This window comes from Clytia hemisphaerica, unplaced genomic scaffold, assembly GCF_902728285.1.
Source record: "Clytia hemisphaerica strain Z4C2 unplaced genomic scaffold, Clytia hemisphaerica genome assembly, whole genome shotgun sequence".
Taxonomy (NCBI): domain Eukaryota; kingdom Metazoa; phylum Cnidaria; class Hydrozoa; order Leptothecata; family Clytiidae; genus Clytia; species Clytia hemisphaerica.
The window spans coordinates 127449-147699 of NW_027104423.1; the positions used below are offsets into that span (position 1 = coordinate 127449).

Sequence of the window (20251 nt, forward strand, 5' to 3'; positions counted from 1 at the left end):
TACTGTAACACAAAATGGAAATTAAGTAAAAAAAAATGTTTGGAAAACTTTTGTGCTTAGGATAGAACAAGTTATTTCTGGAAACTAAATGAAAGTATTTAATAGTTCAGCTTTAATTTTTATATTTTTATTTGATTTTATATTGTGCATAAAATTGTAAATATTGTAAAAAATTGTATAGTGTCTACACCTTGTCATTTCAAGAATATTAAAATATAAAACATACCAAAAAGATAACAAACATCTACTTAAGAAATATTTCTACAAAAATACTAGAGTTGAAGGAATTGAAGAAAAGGAGTAAATCCTTCGAAAACATACGTGTAATTAGCAAAATCAAAATAATAATTTTCGTAACTTTTGATAATAACTGATATGCTGATAGATAAACAATGTTCTAAAAGTACACGAACACTGTATACTAAAACCCTAAAATGTAAACGACCATGACCATGAGATTTGAAACGAAGCAAAAAAGCAAGAAAAATTTCCATACACCCTGTGTTAAAAATAATGGATCAAAACAATAACACTGGACTCACTCTAATTCGAATATTTCAGTAATTCGAACTGAAATATTTGTCCGATTGGTCCGCTTCTCAGTAATTCCAATCTTTCCCTAATTCGAAGAAAGTTTTCAGTCTCATGAAGATCGAATTAGAGACAATCAACTGCACTTATTGTGACTGTTATTTAATCATGAGGGGGGTCAGGTAAGGTCATAGAACCTCTCTCATAGTGGTAACCTAGTTCCTTGATATCCATAAGCTCATTCCTATTCAAGTATTTTCCTGCCTTCTTGAACGGGTACAAATTCGTATCTGCGGTTAACACTTCATTCCCAGTTTGGTTTGGACTGGGTCCTTGACCATATTTGGGTTGCTCCCCTTTATCTGGCTTACTCATACCCATATCTACGTTATGAGCCCATTTCTCATACCAAAGCCAAAAAACGCGATCTACATTTGACATATGCAAGAAGAAAAGCGGATCGAAAGCCGCCATTTCGTTTGATCCTAAATCACCATGGGAACCAGCAATTAAGGAAAACTCACCAGTCCCACCTAACGCTTGAAGCATCTGGATACTGGCCAGCTCAACACTGTGATTACCTGACTGGATGTTTGAGAACTTGTTATATTTTTCAACTTCCAAGCAATCCTTATAACTCTTGTGGATGGAATGCTTTAACGCATGTGTGATATTTTCTTGCAAATAAAAAGTTGGACTTTTTGGGAGATTATGATTGACATAATCATTTTGGATTTTGGCGTTGAAGGTTTCTTGAAGTGGATTTTCAGGCTTCCTGAGCCCTGAGTATGGGTAACGACATGTTGTATAACCTGCGGGTTTGACATATTTTGATGTTGCTTGGGATAAAGGTATTGCTTTAGGAAGAGTGAATCCGAGAAGAGGGTTTGAAATCGTGGTTCCATCGTCATCAATCTCCACAAATTCTTTTACCAAGAGATTTGGCAAAGGTGGTTCACCCTTTTTGATTATCTCTTTCCATGTTTCATCCCAGTAATGCAAAGCAACTAAATCTCCATCTTCAGGGGCATTTCTCACAAGAGCCTCCTCAAGATGTAAAAGATAAGCTCTGTACCAGGGGAGGAAAAGAACATTTTGGTGTTGGCTGTCAGCGCCCCACATTTTAAGTGATTCTGGAGGAGTTGTTCTTGGATGTGTAAAAGGCTGACCATTAAAGGACGCAATTTTCCAATAAGAGTCCTCGTTCTCAGGTGGAAGATTTTTGATGACGTGGAAAGCTTTCAAAAAAGCATATCTTCTCTTACGATGCTTATCTTCTTCCAAGTCTCTTATTGCCATCCTAGGACGATTAAAAGATAAATGAATATTATTACTTTGAAGAAAAAGAAGCAAGTACCTTATCAGTAGAAAATTCTTAGGTAAAAAACATTCAAATTTCGTCACTTTTTACTGACGAACAGTTTTTGCCGATAAATTTTTTTCTGGCTTAACATCGGCCTTATAGAGAAATCAAGGCTGAAAAACAAAGATAAACTGAGCAATTATTGCAATTATTGTCCTTTAAGCAGGAATAATTTAACAAGAAAGTATTAAAAAATTTTTAAACAAAAAAATTTTCAAAGTAACCGATAATCATTTGGTAAAAAATATTAACCGGCAAAAATTATCGCGGGCAAAAAAAAACGTCAGCTATAAAATTTAACGGTAAAACGATTTTCAAATCAATTTTTGCCGACGATAAAGTATAAAATATAAGGTATTTTGGAGTCAAAATCTATTAGGCTCGGTATTATATTATTTGTAAAGCCTCCCTTAAACTATCATTTTCCTCAACTTTAAAAAAACAGCCTCGTTCGCAAGATTTCCAGGTCTTTCCTGATCAGTCTTCAATTAAAGATTTGGAAACTCAAAAACAAGGTTTGAAACATAGATCGTACCTCTTTCTGATAATTTTCTCTTCATCACTTTTGCTCTGATTATTCTGTAAAAAAAGTAATATATATTTTTTTATACACTACACGTTTTTTTTTTAAGAAACACACTTTTAAGAAACATAAGGCTCAGAATGCCTAAAAACTAAAAAAAACATCTAAGAAACATGCTGAGGCTGAGAATGAGAAAATAACGATTTTTAATTCGGTTTTTTTAAGAACCTTCCAATGCAGCCTTCCATGAGGCTGATTATGTCAAAAAGTTTAGAAACATGTTAGAAACATTTAAGGCTCAAAAGGCCGATTTCTTAAGAAACATTGAGGCTGCTTGGTAAAACTAGTTTCTTTAAAAAAAAAAAAAACGTGTACGTTACGGCTAGGTGAATGATAGAGGAATAAAGAATTTCTTAAAATCTATTTTCGTTTGTAGGATTTATGAATAGTTACTAAGACTAGTGTCACAGACCCCCCCCCCCGTTATTTAGGTACTCTTATAATGAGTTCGACTTACCATTTTTGTGTCAAAAGAATCTATAACAACAGTTTCGTATGCAGCTTTTCTCTATAGCACGACCAGCCAAGCCATTTACTATACTGATTAGCCAATATTTTCAATGAGGTTTTACATATGCGTGTACGCATTTTCTCAATTAAAATGAGTACCAAGTTCTTTACCAGACTTCTCATTAATAATGTTTGACCATCTCACCAAAAGAGTCTGGGACTAAAGTTGCTAATTTACCAGAATTAATAGGATTATGATGATTCAACGATGAGGTTTTACTTCATTAGTGGAAGATTTCAACGAAAAATTGCTTTAAAATGACTTTGGAGGTTAACGAGTTTTTCTTGGTATTCATCCAAGTACATAGGAAGGAAAAACGTTCTAATTACAAAATTGATTACTCATTCAAAGTATCAAAATGGAGAACTTCAATCTCCAGATTTTTTGCTATATTTAAATAGACACGGAAAACAAATGTTTTGATATAATAGATAAGATCTCTCGAGAGTAATCGCATTTCAGGAAATAGGTTTCTAAACCCAGACAGCACACAACGTCAAAACAACGTCCATGTGACATTCATAACGTCCAAATAACGTTATTTGAACGTTAAAACAACGTTGTGTGCCAGCTGGGAAAGGCAGCATAATAATGGAGCTTAATCAGATAAAATACCTGCTGAGTACTAAAGATGATAACTGGATGGATTATCAATTAAAGATGTATTTCGTGAATAGCAATAATTAAAAAAGGATTTCGTACAAACCAACTGCGCATAGTTTGGAAAATAAGAATCTCTTTAGAAAATATCTTAAAGCTTGAAGGAAATGATCGTCCCCTGACAATTCCGTAATTCTGCCAAAAGAAAGTTAAATTCAAGGAAAATAGGCTATCATATGGATTTCATCTTGGAATAATTTCACCTTGATCGTATACTGTCAAAAATTTCTTTTCGAAACGATTCTTTCGTATTTCGATCAGCTCGAAAATAAACGATAAATACCATATAACCAATTTTGAAGATCACATCAAACGCGTTAAACAGGGCTAACGCAAACAGTCGTACGGAAGCGCGATCGAGATCGGTTTTCTGTCCATACCATATAGGAAAGTGTACGGCGAGTAGTACAAATTTTAGAAAGGACGAATACAAAATACGTTTAGATTCGTTCAGATTTTTCGGCAATTTTCGTGCACGAAAGCACTGTATGAAAGAACCCAAAACGATCAACATTAAATAACAGTTAAGACCTTTCATTTGGATGGTTACGTTACAATAAATCTCACGTCGTTTAGTTTCAGGATATATTGTTTCTTTAATCCACTCATTCTGCGACCATGATATAAAGACACAAGACACGATGTAGAGTAGCTGAAAAAATACCAACGAGGAATAATGCATGGTTTGAGTTTTCTTAACATGATTCTGTGATAAACGTCTCATTTGCTTGAAAATGTAAACAAATTTATGGCTTCTAGTTAGAGTGATTGTATTTGCAAATATCAAGAATGAGCCGGTTGCACTAAACATCGGAATACATTTTGAGACCGTTGGTTTGCCGATAAATGTCAGAGGTAGGTTTATAGAGACGATCAGATGAGCACAGATTTGCGTAAGAGTCAACGGGAGGTCTGAGGATCGGACAAGAGGTGTATCTCGTTTAACGATGAAAATAACAAGAGCGATACATAGAAACAATGATACAGCTCCATTGCAAAATATAAAGATGTAGATACTGTGCCTATCGAAGTTCAAATAATAATTCGTGTAGGGATCAATGCAAAAGGTTTTATCAGCATTTGGCTCAAAATATTGGGTACAAGCCTTACAAGAGTGATTACTATGCGATGATTTTGCATATCCGGGTTCGCATGGGATGCATTTCCATGCAAATGAAGTCCGGACAGGTGATACTTCCGTTGTTTTCATGTAAGATTCGTAGCCGGGTAGGCAAGATTTCCGGTTATAGAGACCATCATTTTGTTTACGGATTCGATTCAGTTCAGAAATCGGTGTTTTAGATCTTATCGATGTTAACCTGCCAGACTTTAACACTCTGTATAGTACTCCTGAACTGAGTCTATGTATGTGGGATCGAACACGGGAAAGGGGCCATCTGAAATGACACAGACGACGAACAGCTTGAGACCACCAAATAGGTAAAATAATAGCTTGAGAAACCTCTGAGCGCATACTGGTAGAAATATCCAATTTTTCAAGAGTAGAATTCGGATGATATTTTCTGTATAAATTGAACCAAGGATCATTGACTACCCAATCATATAATTGCTGCACATAGATAAAACTCTGCATATCTGAGAAAGTATACTTTCTATTCAGTGATTGATAAGCAAATAAAGGGTTGTTATGAAACATATGGGTTACCAGAGATGGTAGAGAAATGTTGTGTTGAAAGAATAGGTTGAAGGAAGTTTCTGAATACCAATACCATAATCTATCATCAATGTCATCAACATATTTGATAAATCGATCTCTAGAATCAAAATCTGACCATACTATAATGGTATCAATTTGTTTATCGTATTTTAAAGTGTCCACTACTTTGTGAATCTCACTCACATTCTGCATGTTTAAGATCCATTTCATGACGGTGATGCTTTGCAAATCTACCATTTGTTGCCAGATTAAGTTTTGATGATATCTAGGGATTTGGTTGACGAGGTCATTCTCGATCAGCAATAATAAGACATGCGTTGTTTTGGTGTATTGAATTTCTTGGATAGATTGCTCTATCTCTCTATTGATCAAGTTGTATGTCGATAGTCCAAGGACATTGTCATAACCTTTTTCTTCCGTATAGGCCAAGAATGGTATGTCATATTTAGATGCTTTTAAAAGCTGACCAGTCAGTACTGTTAAAGACATTGGCATGAATGAGACTACTGCGATTATGTTTGATTTTGATTGGTCACCATCTTGGTAATAAAACCTTGTACCGATCAGTATTTGAAGTAGGATGCTTGTTAGTTTATCATGGCTTCCACAAACATTATACGCAATGAAGCCAACAGGTGTCTGACAGTTGTTCTTAGTCTTCAGTATTTGATAACTTTGCAATTCTCTCGCAGCCATATATCTTACTCTCATATGGAATCGTAAAAGTTGCTCGGAGATTGGATTGTTCATTGATGAGTTAAAAGAGACAAACGATATAACATTGTAAGTTCCATATTGTGAGATTTGAACTGGTACACCGTCATTGGGATCACAACCGAAAGCGAAAGTAAAAGTGATAAGTGACAGTATGGTGACAATATGCTTTGACCGATCCTGCAACATTTTCAATTCTTATTGGTCAAATATTTATACGATAAAAACTTTATTGAAATAATGACATCCAGATTTCATAAATGCATTGAGATGAAAAACACGACCAAATTGTTCAATACAAAACCGCTGATTCTCTTTCCGTAAAAATAATTTTGTGCGAATAAATCCATAAAAGACAAAATAACAGTTGTGCTGATTTATTATGACTCTGGAGACTTCAAGTTTCACAGCAGCTTTAAAATATTTTACTTCATATAACACTCAATTCTTACTTTTCACTGTAAAAATAATGTTTAGGATGTGTATGCGAATTTCCAATATGAAATTGTTGAAAAATTAGATCATGTCTTTAATTTCCTGTTGTATGCTTATTAGCTCAAGGCGATAAATCCAATATGCGATGTGGTTAGTTTAATCAAAGGTCCAAAAATTTTAATCAAAAGAAATTCTAAATTAAAAATTTCCAATTTGATTCCTGCTTTATTTTCAATTTCATGAATATTCCTTTGTTATTATTTTGATTAAAGTCCCTACAGAATTCCTAAAATTCAAACCATCACACAATTATTTCTTTAACAATGGGAATTTTAATAATTGAAGAATCGTATTTATTCAGTATTAATCAAATTAAAAACCTTGTTTCAAATTTTGGGCCAACAAACACAAAAAAGGTGTGAAGATAGTGGAATGGGATAACCTTGTATGGTGATTGAAGTAAATAAACTTAATTTTATTACATTATGATAAGTCGCCACTGGTGTATCGATCTCGCTGTGAGAAATTAGGAACTTTTTTGTTCGATGATTTCTGATAAACTGTCATAAATACATTTTTTTCCTAAGAAATTTTTTTAAAAAAGATCAGGGAGGCTCAATTTTCGAAAGAAATACAAGAAAAATCTTAGCCTCAGATTTCAGAAATGACTGAATATTTAAGCCTAAAAATCACAAAAAACAAGAACAGAACTTTACTGGCTCAAAGTTTGCTGATTCTTAAAACAAAGCACGAGGTTCCGCTAAGAGTATCTGGAAATTAATTTGAGACTTTATATATTTGAATTACAGATACTAATATAATATATTCAATCCTTGTTTTGTTTCTATATACAGATTTAAAAAATGATCAAATGAAAAAAAACATTTCGAAGATCAATATACAATTTCTAAAAATAAAATTTTATCAAAGCAAAAGAAATATCACTCCGTTTTTTCGAGTCAGTCCAATACCATATCCCTATGGTTCTAAATAAGGCAATTTAAATCGATGGTTCAAATAAAACATAGAAGTCTTTTCTAAATTCCAAATACGATGAAATAGAGTGTATAATGGCGGAATTAGATGATCAATTTTAATTCATGTTTGATAGTTTTGTATCGTCCCTATATCAGCTCTAATTTTTCGCTGCTTCAATAAATTCCGGTAATTTTCAGTAAATCTTTCCGGTACACATTCCATTTAGAAAGACATTTGTCACGAAATTGTTTAAAATGCTCATATGGGAGGTTTCAGTTCGTAAGTACTGTAATTTAGTAAGGACTGGCGTTGTTTTTGGAATCACACACCTTCAGTTTTCTTACACTTACGTTGTAAGCTATCGTCCTAACTCCAAAGGCAAAATTTTCCAGCATCGACGTATTTATACAAAAACCTCCATAATGCTTCCCTTGATAATTTCACAAGCACATCCGATTGTTACTGGAACATGAAATTCTTGATAACCACCATCATTTTTCCATTTCAAAACAGGTTTGACGACAATGACTTTAGAGCAAACACCTTCACTGGTGAAACATGAAATATCTTCACCGTTCCCGCACGTGGTATGAATGAAGGATTCTGGGTAATGACTGAAAGAAAGAATAAGTGAAAGTAAAAAATATGGAAAGTAACAAGTCAAAATTATTTTTATAGAGAAACAATCCATAAAATAATTTCAGAGCACACATGGTATACAAAATATATAAAGAAGAAGAGTCTGCAGAAGAGTCTCTTTAACTCGAACCTCTATAACTCGAATGTCTCCTCAATTCGAGCAAGTTTTCTCGTCCCTTCAGTTAACAATGACTTATAAACCTTACTTCATAATACGAAATTTCCTTAACTCGAACAAATTTGTGTTCCCCGTGCGTGTTCGAGTTATGAAGAGACTCAACTGTACTCCTTCGCAATTTTCCTGTTGCGGATCGGAGATTCTATTTCAGTAAACTATAATAATAAGAATCGATAGAAAATGGGAGATCAAGGGGAGATGGGAGTCAAGTAAAATCACTAATATTTTAAAGGTTTTGTTTCTAAATAAGAGTCATATCGTTTGCTTACTCATTTTAATTCGCAAGCTTTTTAACATTGGCCAGAAAGAGGAAAAGAAAAACACTTTTCTGCTTATATCACCATAATATAACAATAGGGAGACATTTTAATGATATGAAATATATGAAACGGGAACACTTATGTAAAGATAAAACCTTTAAGTGACTGGTCATGGAATAATGACTCAGCTTCCATGGAGCTGAACCATTGTCTCTCCCAGGGACCACTGGTATTAAAAGATGAAATTAAACAATGATGGAGTAATCTACTGGTAAAAGAGTTTCTCAAAAAATACCTGGTTTAACAGAAGAATCTTTTCTTTAAACCTATTTTTTGCAAAGATCTTTAAAGAAACCTTGCACCATATAAGAAAGTAGTAAAGGCAACTTACTCGCTTGGTAGGTTGATATCATATTGACATGATCGACACATGTTGACGGTGTTTCGGTCGTTCCCACTCCCCCTCTCCAGACAATTTGTTCTCAGTGTAGCACGTGCTCCCAAAGTGTTGTGAAGATTCAATTCTTCAAGGACAGCTTGCTCTTCTTCCGTCATCCCTATGAGAAATGCACGAGATTTTAAAATAACGTTCACCGAAGTCGTTTTTATATCTATTAAGATAATGTTTAAGCTGATATAACAATAGATCTTTATTGTTATAGAACAAAAGAGATTTAAGCATAAGTCCAGCCTCATCTCAAATGAACCCTATGCTTAAGAAATAAAAAACATATAGCGTATTTAAGATATAAAGTATTCTTTGCAATTTAATGCGTATCGTTTAAGTACGATCTAGATGTAATGAATGTTATGAGACTCACTAAAAAAAAAGTACCATAATTCTTACCATTTGTAGAACGTCGTCTTCTGTAACGCTCATTGTTACTGCCAATTGAAGCATGTGGAGTTGATTCTGCTTCTGATGCTATCAATGTTGCCGAGTTTTCACCAGAGATGTTCTCTTCTTGAGAAGAATGATCTGAAGTTTGAGGTGTGGTCATTTTTGCTGGAGTATTAGTTGTTGTATGAACATCTGTATCTTTTGAGGAAGTTGTTGCAGTAACAATACTCTCAGTCTCGGAAGATTTGGTGCTACTTGAAGCTATAGAAATTTGCTCACCAATAAATGAAACATCATTGACACAAACACAGAATTGACAAAACCCACTCACGTTTTTCTTAACTGAAGGTTTACAACATTCATCGCAATCATATTTCCCATTTCGATTACCAAAACATACTTGATTATCTTTTCGTTTAAATTGTTTGATTTGTCGTTTCAATGTCTTCAGTAATTTATCCGCAGCTGTTTTAACTGATTTTTCATATAATTTCGGACAAGCTTGGTACCGGACACCTGTCTTGATGACTTTCTTGATATTGTACGTGTTCAGAGCTGCAAAGATTTCGGTCAATGATTTAAAAGGAAGACCATAAAGATCTGAGAGTTTTCCGATCTTGTATTTGATGAATTTTGAAATGGTGAATGGTAGACTGTCGTCGGTCGGTATGGTTCTGATTGATGTGGTTGTGGATGACTTATCTGTTGTAGGTGTTGATTGACCAGTCCCTTCTGTTGTTTCAGAAGTTGTTGTAGTAGTGTTTTTAGTGACGTTGGGGTCTTGTGTTGTTGTTTTCGTATTGTCTGTTGCTGGTCTTACTGTCGATTTTGTTGTAGAAATCGGTGCTTGAGTCTGTCTTGTTGTAGGTCGTGTCTTTTGCGTTGGGGTAGGTTGCCTTGTAGCAGGTTCTGCTGTAGTCGTCCTGGACGAGGATGTTGTTATTTCTGTATTGGGTGTTTGTTTTGTTGTTGGTTTTAGCTCAGTGTTTTCTGTTGCTGAAGAACGTAAAGTTGTTGTCATTTTCGTTGATCGTGGAGGTGTCGTGGGTGTTTTTGGTGACGTGGAATCAGTTGAAGATGTCTGTTTACTTGTCGTCGCTGTTGTTTGTTTAGTTGTTGTTGGTTGTGGTCTGTCTGATGTTGATCTCGTTGTAGCTGCAGTTTCAGTTTTGGGTGTTGGTTTTGTTGGTTGAGACGTAGTTGTAGTCGGTTGTGTTGTCGTGGAAGTTGTTGTTGTAATTGTCGTTGTAGATGTTGTTTCATAATCTGTGTAAGCGACAACAGGTCGTGTCGGTCGTGTGGGTCGCGTAAACCAGCGAGGCCTGTTACTCGGTCGTACCTTCCAAGCGTTTGCATTCGCATTTGCATTTTGACTATGTATTGTTGTTGCACATATTGTGAGTGTCAAGAAAACGACCAAGTGAAGATGCTGTGTGGGACGAAAATGTGAAGAAAAGACATAAGTAATATTACACTTAAAAGTATAGGTAACGATAACTATAAATATAGGAAGGAAGAGCTACCACTTCAAAAACTAATTTTTTGCTGTAACTATTTTTCCAAGAATTCTTATGAACCAAGAAACGAACATAACACAAAAAGAAGATGTTACGATATAATTAAAACTATCAAAAATAATCAAATTAAATTATCTACTTTCTTCGTTTCCATCCTTAAATTGAAATAGTATAGCAAGGAGCTCACCATATTTGTATAACTCCAAACTGTGATTCTTCTTCAAAAATGTTTCTATCGCTCGCTTGGATGTTGACGACTCAATGTCTGAACAACAATATATTGGAAGAACTTTTATATTTATGTATTATATTCATTGATTGAGTAAAGGAGCTACGTTGTTTATCATTAAACCAAATATGTCATCACAATACTGTGGTCAAAACATGATTGCTTTCTAATTAATTAGAGAGATGTCTTTAAATCGAAGTTAGTTGCGGAGGAATTCGATAGAAAATGTGTTTCTAAGTGTCTCTTTATAAACAGCACGATCAGTTTCCGTACTCCATTCTTCTTTACCATGCGAATTAATTTACCAGAGTTTTTGTAGGTTTCCTTTATTGGTAGAACGATTGACGTCAAAGCAACGTCTGAAAGGATCTTCAATTGCAAATGAGAAGGTAATTGGTGACTGTTGGTGACCCACAACCTCAATTTCAGTTCAATTCCGTATCTTCCATGTTTGGGATCGCGGAAAGTGTACAGTCACTTCAAATACAGTGTTTCCTAACCGACTCCTGCCTAACCTGTACCATCCATCCCATTGGTGGTTTTTTTTATATTATCGGTTTTTGGATGCGAAGAGTTTGGTACAGGCTAACCCCCGCCGAGCACCTTATTACCTAGACTAGTAAACTAGTCGTTGAAAACAGACCTATTATACAAAAAATCAAGCTCCAAATAGAAGTTGCGTCTCTTTTCTGAATTTCAACGACTAGAAGTTACTTCCCTCAAAAAACGTTGTTTAATTTTACAACTTTTTTTAGGTTTTTGAGAATCCATCCAACTTTTTTGACTGAATAATATTTCATAGTAACATTGAACATGGGAACATATAAATAAATGAGCATTTCTAAAAACGCAATAAACAGAAAGAAAAATAAATGCAATCCCGCACGGGTCAGACATACAGAAATCTGTATGTCTCTCCTTACGATTTTAGGTGAAGAAAAAAAGGCGTTGGAAGTAGCTTCTAGTCGGTTATTTTCCTTTTCTCTCACGCGCGCTGAATATTTAATTAGTGTTTACATTATTTGATTGACAGTTTTATTATAAGGTTTTAAGTAATAACCGACTAGTTTACTAGTCTACTTATTACCTGATTTTCCCATAAAGATTGGCGTTTGCCCTCTGTAAAGCTCTAAAACAGCGGCCCTATTTCACATTGGAGATATTGTGAAGTTATAATACCGAAGTCTGAGATCAGGTGCGGTATTTTGAGTAAGCATGCCACCTGTGAGTCGCCCGTCAGCTTAACAAGAAGAAAGTAATTAAAATATAGGGAATGATAGCCGGCCTTGGAATGCCACCCAAGCATCCCAAGACATGTTCGACTACCTTTATGCGGGTAAGGCCTAAAATATTTCAGCTGAGCCGGCCAACATGGGGCCTCCCACTGTAATACTTGAGACGCTGTCAGGTGAAATCACATAATCTAAAACTTTCAGATGTTTTTAGTTATAATACTCTAAAGGCACATCTAGAAACAAATCTTGCGTCAAAATCTTTTTAACAGAGTCATAAGAGGAAAATTTAAACTTGGTAAAAACAAATTGTTTACAAACAGCATTTCCTTAACACTTGCCAGGAGAATCAATTAATTAATTGATTGATATTTCTAAATGACAGGCGTGTTTCCAACATTTCATAAATCACTTTGTTTGCTTTAAGACGAAAATTAAAAAAAAAACATTTTACAAAATTCTTGTTTCCGATGTTGTAAAGATATGGTCTCTCGAAAATTTGGCAAAGACATTTGAACCTTAAGTAAAGACTTAATGTGCTTAAGGGCACGCTACATGTATTTGTTTTTATTGACACTGAATTTAGGCTTTTTAAAACTCAACATGTCAAACTCTTTTTACAAACTTACGTCCACTTTACGTCCTCGAATTGAGGCTAACAATAAAATTTAAACGTAAGGCGAAAATAAAAAAAAGTGTAGTGCTTCCGGAATGCGGGTTAAGGAAAAAAGATCTCATGCGGCCGGCCGGAAAATTTTTTTTTGCTTTTTTTGATAACTTTAAGATCATTGAAATAGAACTTTAAAGATAACTTTTATGTACAAACAGTATGAAGTAAGCCCTGAATACTAATGTATCAACTACTAACAAACAAAACTTGATCTGCGGCCGGGTCAGAAAAAACTTTTTGTTCACCCGGCCAGTTTCCGGAAACACTACATTTTTTTATTTTCGCCTAGAATGCATTTGTTATTGTTGATCCTCGGCTATTCTTATTTTTTAGTGAGTCTCATATCGTTAATGTCCTGGTTTTTATTTTAAGGGAGAAATTGTTTCTGTTAATTTGAACCTACTTTGCCCAAAATTAAGCTATTTTAAAATCAGGGTTGTTCTTAAAAGTTTTTTGCGTTTTTCGCTCCACTTGGGGCGCTTACACCCTAAATCGTGTGATTTGCTAACGTGACACTGTACTTTACTCAAAACCTACATTCATTGAAGCAACTTGATTTACTCATCGTTTTTCGCAAATTTCATTAATTTCGCGGAGGCAAAATTTGCGCCACATATCTAATTAGCTACCCCCACACACACACATAAACAAATTTATGACGTTTTGCTCTGTGTGCGTGACGTTGAAATAACAATAAACACAAACTCAATTTTGGGTAAAACGTATGTAATTATTACAGTACTTACGATTAAATTCCTGGCATAATTCACTTGTTTCCATGGAGATTGAATTCCTTTCTGTTACGTCATAGTTGAACCCACCTTTGAATGAAAAATAAACTATTATTCTTGTGATTTTGATATTCAGAGTATTAAAATCGACCAAGATAGAACAATTCACGATATTCATGACGTAATCTTAATCTTCCAAAATACACCAGACGTTTACTCTTAGGTTCCAAATAAACGGGCGGGGGGAACTAATTACCGGGGGGGTTGGAAATCGTGCTTCTGAAACCCAAAAGTAAGGTAAATACACGCTTTTTTTTATAAGAATACACTTTATAAGAATGTCCATGATGAAAATGGGCAAAAAATTAAGAATATGGTAAGAATATCACCATCATTGAATTTAGCAACTGAACCTAAGAATGTCATTTTTAATGCATTTTAACCTGTAGATTGCCAATTTCGATCTTAACCTAAGAATACCGTAAGAATATTTTTGGATAATTTTCGCCAAAAAGTTAAGAATATCCATGATGAAATGAAAAAACACCATTCTTGTAAAAAAAAAAGCGTGTATAGGCTAAAATCAGGCTATAAAATGAGGGGCCTTCTCTTTGACAGCTGATAATATTCTTAAAAATTAAGAAACGGGGGGAGGGGTCCTAATAAGGTCCAGGGGGGGGGGGTTGAAAAATTTTGGAACTTTTTTGGGTATTAAACAAAAGGATCACCAAGCAACAAACTGAAGTGCAGTAGCAGTAACATCTTAATTTCAACCTTCCATCAACCCCACGCAATTGTTACATGATTTGAGGAGAATTCCCTCATATCAAATATATAATTTGGTCTTATATAAAAACTAGGTCATATATTTTTGTCTATAGTGATACCACAACGACCTTCAACTATAGCCTAAATAAAACAGCCATAGCTTATATCTGACTGAGATCAGGGGGTAGGTCGAACGTTTAACAGAAAGTCGGGAAATCAAGATCGGGAGCCCATTTATGTGTAAAATTCATTGCTAGTACCTTCGATCTACAAATAAGACGCTGTAGGCATGTTTTGCATAGCTTGCATATTTTGTCTTTGGATGAAGCACAGGGTGATATTTGAAGATACTTTTATTGTAAAACGGCAAGAGATGTGCAATCCACGATGCATACCTTTGCACGTTGTTTTCTTTATTTGGGTTTAAAGAGTGGCTTGTTGGTCTGAGTTGGTAAAAGATAGAAGGAAGTATTTAACGCTGAAAATTGCGTCGAATACCTTACTTCAATTTTGATAACTATCAGCCAAACAGGAAACCCATAGATAGTCATTAAATAAAGTTGATAATACCATCTTTTAGCTTTCGCATAAAGCATGTCGTGAAAACAGTAAAACAGTGAAACACTTTTCTTGGCAACTCTCCCAATGGCAGCAATCAACCCAGCAGTTATGTAATCCATCATAAAATACCACAAAACCACTTTCAAAATAAACTTCAACCTATAAATAAAGAGGAAAAAAGAATTCTACTTAAAATGCATGATTCATTAATCAGTAATTTAGAGCAATCTTTATCGAACCATTTAGTTGAAGACAGTACAGATTCATACCGGGTGTGCCAAAGATACATCGAAATGTAAACTTGTTAAGCATGTTAAGCGTGTTAAACGTGACTTAAGAAAAAGAACGAGGGATGGGAAAATACTAGGGGCTATAACCTGACAGTAACAAAAAAAGATACATCGTAGAATACCTGTTAATAACACGAAGTACGAATTAGACGGAAAGGTGATATGAGAAGGTTAGCTACAGAATATTGTATTATGATGAATATTGTCATTTATATCTTTGAAGTAAGTTGTTTAAATTGTTGGTCCCGCCCCTTAACCGCGACCCACGCTAAGATTATAGCCCAACCGACCTTATCTAACTTTATCACCCTCAGATAAAAGTTCTATAATAATAAAAGGCCATTGAAGCGAAGGTCTTTAATTGTGAATTTAAATTTCACAAATTTGGAAAATCTTAAAATAACTTACTAACTGTTAAGGGATATCTTCAGACGTTGTCATTTCTCATATTGTTATGTCTTTACTGCTGCGTGTGAAAGGATGAAATATACACATTAATACGAAGAAAAGACTTCAAAAATCGAGTGGGACATGATACCGGGTGCGCCACAAAAAAGTTTCTCTCTTTAAAACTAATTTTCTAGGAATCTAAAAGCTTTAAAAGAACCATTCCTATTTCATTGGAAAGAAGAAAGATAAACTTAAATTTTGATGGGTCATTTATTGAATTCGATTCATTAGATCAAAAGTTATGCTCAATTGAATAAAAAAGTTACTTTCAGAAAGTGCTCGAAAACGTCGAAAATCGACCTATCAAATTTTTAGATTAAAATTGGTAATTGCAATAGCCTTTACATGATTAAAAGCATTTTTCAGTAATTTAAACACATAAATTTCGAAACTGAAATGCCGAAAGGGTTTAAATCTTCATCAAAATCACTTTAATTTATTTTTACCGAAAATTTTCTCCGATTTTTGGTTTTAGATTGGATAAAGTTTATGTAAGGCCGGATATATCTCGAAAGCCATATTTCATGGATTTTTATGAATTTTACCAGATTTTTTGGCCTTTTTGAACAAATGTTCCTCCTTGTATTGAGATACAACCTTCCTTTACATAACAAAAGGTCATTTAGACAGCTAATTATCATTTTTAATGACTGAAACGAAGATAATGATGTATTATGTAATTATGCTTCTGTTTAATTTGATAGGTAAAATTTTAACGTTTTTGAGCACTTTCAGAAAGTAACTTTTTTATTTAATTGAGCATAAATTTTGATCTAATGAATCGAATTCAATAAATGACCCATCAAAATTTAAGTTTATCTTTCTTCTTTCCAATGAAATAAGAATAGTTTTTTTTTAATTTTTAGATTTCTAGAAAATTAGTTTTAAAGAGAGAAACTTTTTTGTGGCGCACCCGGTAGTATAGTAGGTCAACTTAATGTGCTTAAGGGCACGCTACATGTATTTGTTTTTATTGACACTGAAGTTAGGCTTTTTACGAACTCAACATGTCAAATTCTTTTTACAAACTTACGTCCACTTTACGTCCTCGAATTGAGGCTATCAATAAAATTTAAACGTAAGGCGAAAATAAAAAAAAGTGTGGTGCTTCCGGAATGCGGGTGAAGGAAAAAAGCTCTCATGCGGCCGGCCGGAAAATTTTTTTTGTTGCTGTTTTTGATAACTTAAGATCATTGAAATAGAACTCTAAAGATAACTTTTATGTAAAAACAGTATAAAGCAAGCCCTGAATACTAATGTATCAACTACTAACAAACAAAAATTGATCTGCGGCCGGGTCAGAAAAACTTTTTGTTCACCCGGCCGGCTTCCGGAAACAATGCATTTTTTATTTTCGCCTAGAACACATTTTTTTTTTGTTGATCCTCGGCTATTCTTATTTTTTGGTGAGTTTCATATCGTTAATGTCCTGTTTTTTATTTTAAGGGGGAAATTGTTTCTGTTAATTTGAACCTACTTTGCCCAAAATTAAGCTATTTCAGATTTAGGGTCACCCACTTGGGGCGCTCGCACCCTACATCATATCATTGGCTAACGTGACACTGTACTTTACTCAAAACCTACATTCATTCAAGCAACTTCCTTGATTTACTCATCGTTTTTCGCAAATTTCATTAATTTCGCGGAGGCAAATTTTGCGCCACATATCTAATTAGCTACCCCCACACACAAATGTGAACAAATTTATGACGTTTTGCTCTGTGTGCGTGACGTTGAAATAACAATAAAAACAAACTCAATTTTGGGTAAAACGTATATAATTATTACAGTACTTACGATGAAATTCCTGGCATAATTCACTTGTTTCCATGGAGATTGAATTCCTTTCTGTTACGTCATAGTTGAGCCAACCTCTGAATGAAAAATAAACTATGATTAGATTCTTTTGATTTTGATATTCAGAGTGTTAAAATCGACCAAGATAGAACAATTCACGATATTCATGACGTAATCTTAATCTTCCGAAATACACCAGACGTTTACTCTTAGGTTCCAAATAAACGGGCGGGGGGAACTAATTACCGGGGGGTTGGAAATCGTGCTTCTGAAACCCAAAAGTAAGGTAAATATAGGCTAAAATCAGGCTATAAAATGAGGGGCCTTCTCTTTGACAGCTGAAAATATTCTTAAAAATTAAGAAACGGGGGGAGGGGTCCTAATAAGGTCCAGGGGGGGGGGGTTGAAAATTTTGGAACTTTTTTGGGGTATTAAACAAAAGGATCACCAAGCAACAAACTGAAGTGCAGTAGCAGTAACATCTTAATTTCAACCTTCCATCAACCCCACGCAATTGTTACATGATTTGAGGAGAATTCCCTCATATCAAATACATAATTTGGTCTTACATAAAAACTAGGTCATATATTTTTGTCTATAGTGATACCACAACGACCTTCAACTATAGCCTAAATAAAACAGCCATAGCTTATATCTGACTGAGATCAGGGGGTAGGTCGAACGTTTAACAGAAAGTCGGGAAATCAAGATCGGGAGCCCATTTATGTGTAAAATTCATTGCTAGTACCTTCGATCTACAAATAAGACGCTGTAGGCATGTTTTGCATAGCTTGCATATTTTGTCTTTGGATGAAGCACAGGGTGATATTTGAAGATACTTTTATTGTAAAACGGCAAGAGATGTGCAATCCACGATGCATACCTTTGCACGTTGTTTTCTTTATTTGGGTTTAAAGAGTGGCTTGTTGGTCTGAGTTGGTAAAAGATAGAAGGAAGTATTTAACGCTGAAAATTGCGTCGAATACCTTACTTCAATTTTGATAACTATCAGCCAAACAGGAAACCCATAGATAGTCATTAAATAAAGTTGATAATACCATCTTTTAGCTTTCGCATAAAGCATGTCGTGAAAACAGTAAAACAGTGAAACACTTTTCTTGGCAACTCTCCCAATGGCAGCAATCAACCCAGCAGTTATGTAATCCATCATAAAATACCACAAAACCACTTTCAAAATAAACTTCAACCTATAAATAAAGAGGAAAAAAGAATTCTACTTAAAATGCATGATTCATTAATCAGTAATTTAGAGCAATCTTTATCGAACCATTTAGTTGAAGACAGTACAGATTCATACCGGGTGTGCCAAAGATACATCGAAATGTAAACTTGTTAAGCATGTTAAGCGTGTTAAACGTGACTTAAGAAAAAGAACGAGGGATGGGAAAATACTAGGGGCTATAACCTGACAGTAACAAAAAAAGATACATCGTAGAATACCTGTTAATAACACGAAGTACGAATTAGACGGAAAGGTGATATGAGAAGGTTAGCTACAGAATATTGTATTATGATGAATATTGTCATTTATGTCTTTGAAGTAAGTTGTTTAAATTGTTGGTCCCGCCCCTTAACCGCGACCCACGCTAAGATTATAGCCCAACCGACCTTATCTAACTTTATCACCCTCAGATAAAAGTTCTATAATAATAAAAGGCCATTGAAGCGAAGGTCTTTAATTGTGAATTTAAATTTCACAAATTTGGAAAATCTTAAAATAACTTACTAACTGTTAAGGGATATCTTCAGACGTTGTCATTTCTCATATTGTTATGTCTTTACTGCTGCGTGTGAAAGGATGAAATATACACATTAATACGAAGAAAAGACTTCAAAAATCGAGTGGGACATGATACCGGGTGCGCCACAAAAAAGTTTCTCTCTTTAAAACTAATTTTCTAGGAATCTAAAAGCTTTAAAAGAACCATTCCTATTTCATTGGAAAGAAGAAAGATAAACTTAAATTTTGATGGGTCATTTATTGAATTCGATTCATTAGATCAAAAGTTATGCTCAATTGAATAAAAAAGTTACTTTCAGAAAGTGCTCGAAAACGTCGAAAATCGACCTATCAAATTTTTAGATTAAAATTGGTAATTGCAATAGCCTTTACATGATTAAAAGCATTTTTCAGTAATTTAAACACATAAATTTCGAAACTGAAATGCCGAAAGGGTTTAAATCTTCATCAAAATCACTTTAATTTATTTTTACCGAAAATTTTCTCCGATTTTTGGTTTTAGATTGGATAAAGTTTATGTAAGGCCGGATATATCTCGAAAGCCATATTTCATGGATTTTTATGAATTTTACCAGATTTTTTGGCCTTTTTGAACAAATGTTCCTCCTTGTATTGAGATACAACCTTCCTTTACATAACAAAAGGTCATTTAGACAGCTAATTATCATTTTTAATGACTGAAACGAAGATAATGATGTATTATGTAATTATGCTTCTGTTTAATTTGATAGGTAAAATTTTAACGTTTTTGAGCACTTTCAGAAAGTAACTTTTTTATTTAATTGAGCATAAATTTTGATCTAATGAATCGAATTCAATAAATGACCCATCAAAATTTAAGTTTATCTTTCTTCTTTCCAATGAAATAAGAAT

At 34.3% G+C, this 20251-nt stretch overlaps 3 protein-coding genes and 1 long non-coding RNA gene across 5 annotated transcripts in view; all 4 read right to left on the reverse strand.

Annotated features, from left to right (window-relative positions):
* Window positions 1-19469, reverse strand: part of LOC136820397 (uncharacterized) — a 44587-nt gene extending 25118 nt beyond the window's left edge. The window contains exons 1-3 of one of the 2 annotated variants that reach the window (XR_010848572.1): window positions 19368-19469; window positions 18675-18824; window positions 17617-17693 (exon numbers count right to left, since the gene is read on the reverse strand). This is a non-coding gene — a long non-coding RNA (uncharacterized lncRNA). Of the gene's footprint in view, window positions 1-17616; window positions 17694-18674; window positions 18825-19363 lie in introns of both variants that reach the window. The other variant, XR_010848571.1, reaches the window with a different exon arrangement.
* On the reverse strand, window positions 83-3122 carry LOC136820396 (uncharacterized). Its single transcript, XM_067076581.1, has 3 exons — window positions 2935-3122; window positions 2430-2473; window positions 83-1831 (listed from the first exon to the last, which is right to left on the reverse strand). Exons 1-3 carry the CDS (start codon window positions 2935-2937, stop codon window positions 694-696), a joined length of 1185 nt encoding a protein of 394 aa, XP_066932682.1. The 5' UTR covers window positions 2938-3122; the 3' UTR covers window positions 83-693.
* Window positions 3848-6229, reverse strand: LOC136820394 (uncharacterized). Its single transcript, XM_067076578.1, has one exon. The coding sequence runs from the start codon at window positions 6227-6229 to the stop codon at window positions 3848-3850; it is 2382 nt and encodes a 793-aa protein (XP_066932679.1).
* On the reverse strand, window positions 7273-11167 carry LOC136820401 (uncharacterized). Its single transcript, XM_067076585.1, has 4 exons — window positions 11076-11167; window positions 9378-10800; window positions 8922-9087; window positions 7273-8067 (listed from the first exon to the last, which is right to left on the reverse strand). Exons 1-4 carry the CDS (start codon window positions 11076-11078, stop codon window positions 7857-7859), a joined length of 1803 nt encoding a protein of 600 aa, XP_066932686.1. The 5' UTR covers window positions 11079-11167; the 3' UTR covers window positions 7273-7856.
* Window positions 19470-20251: the final 782 nt, after the last annotated feature.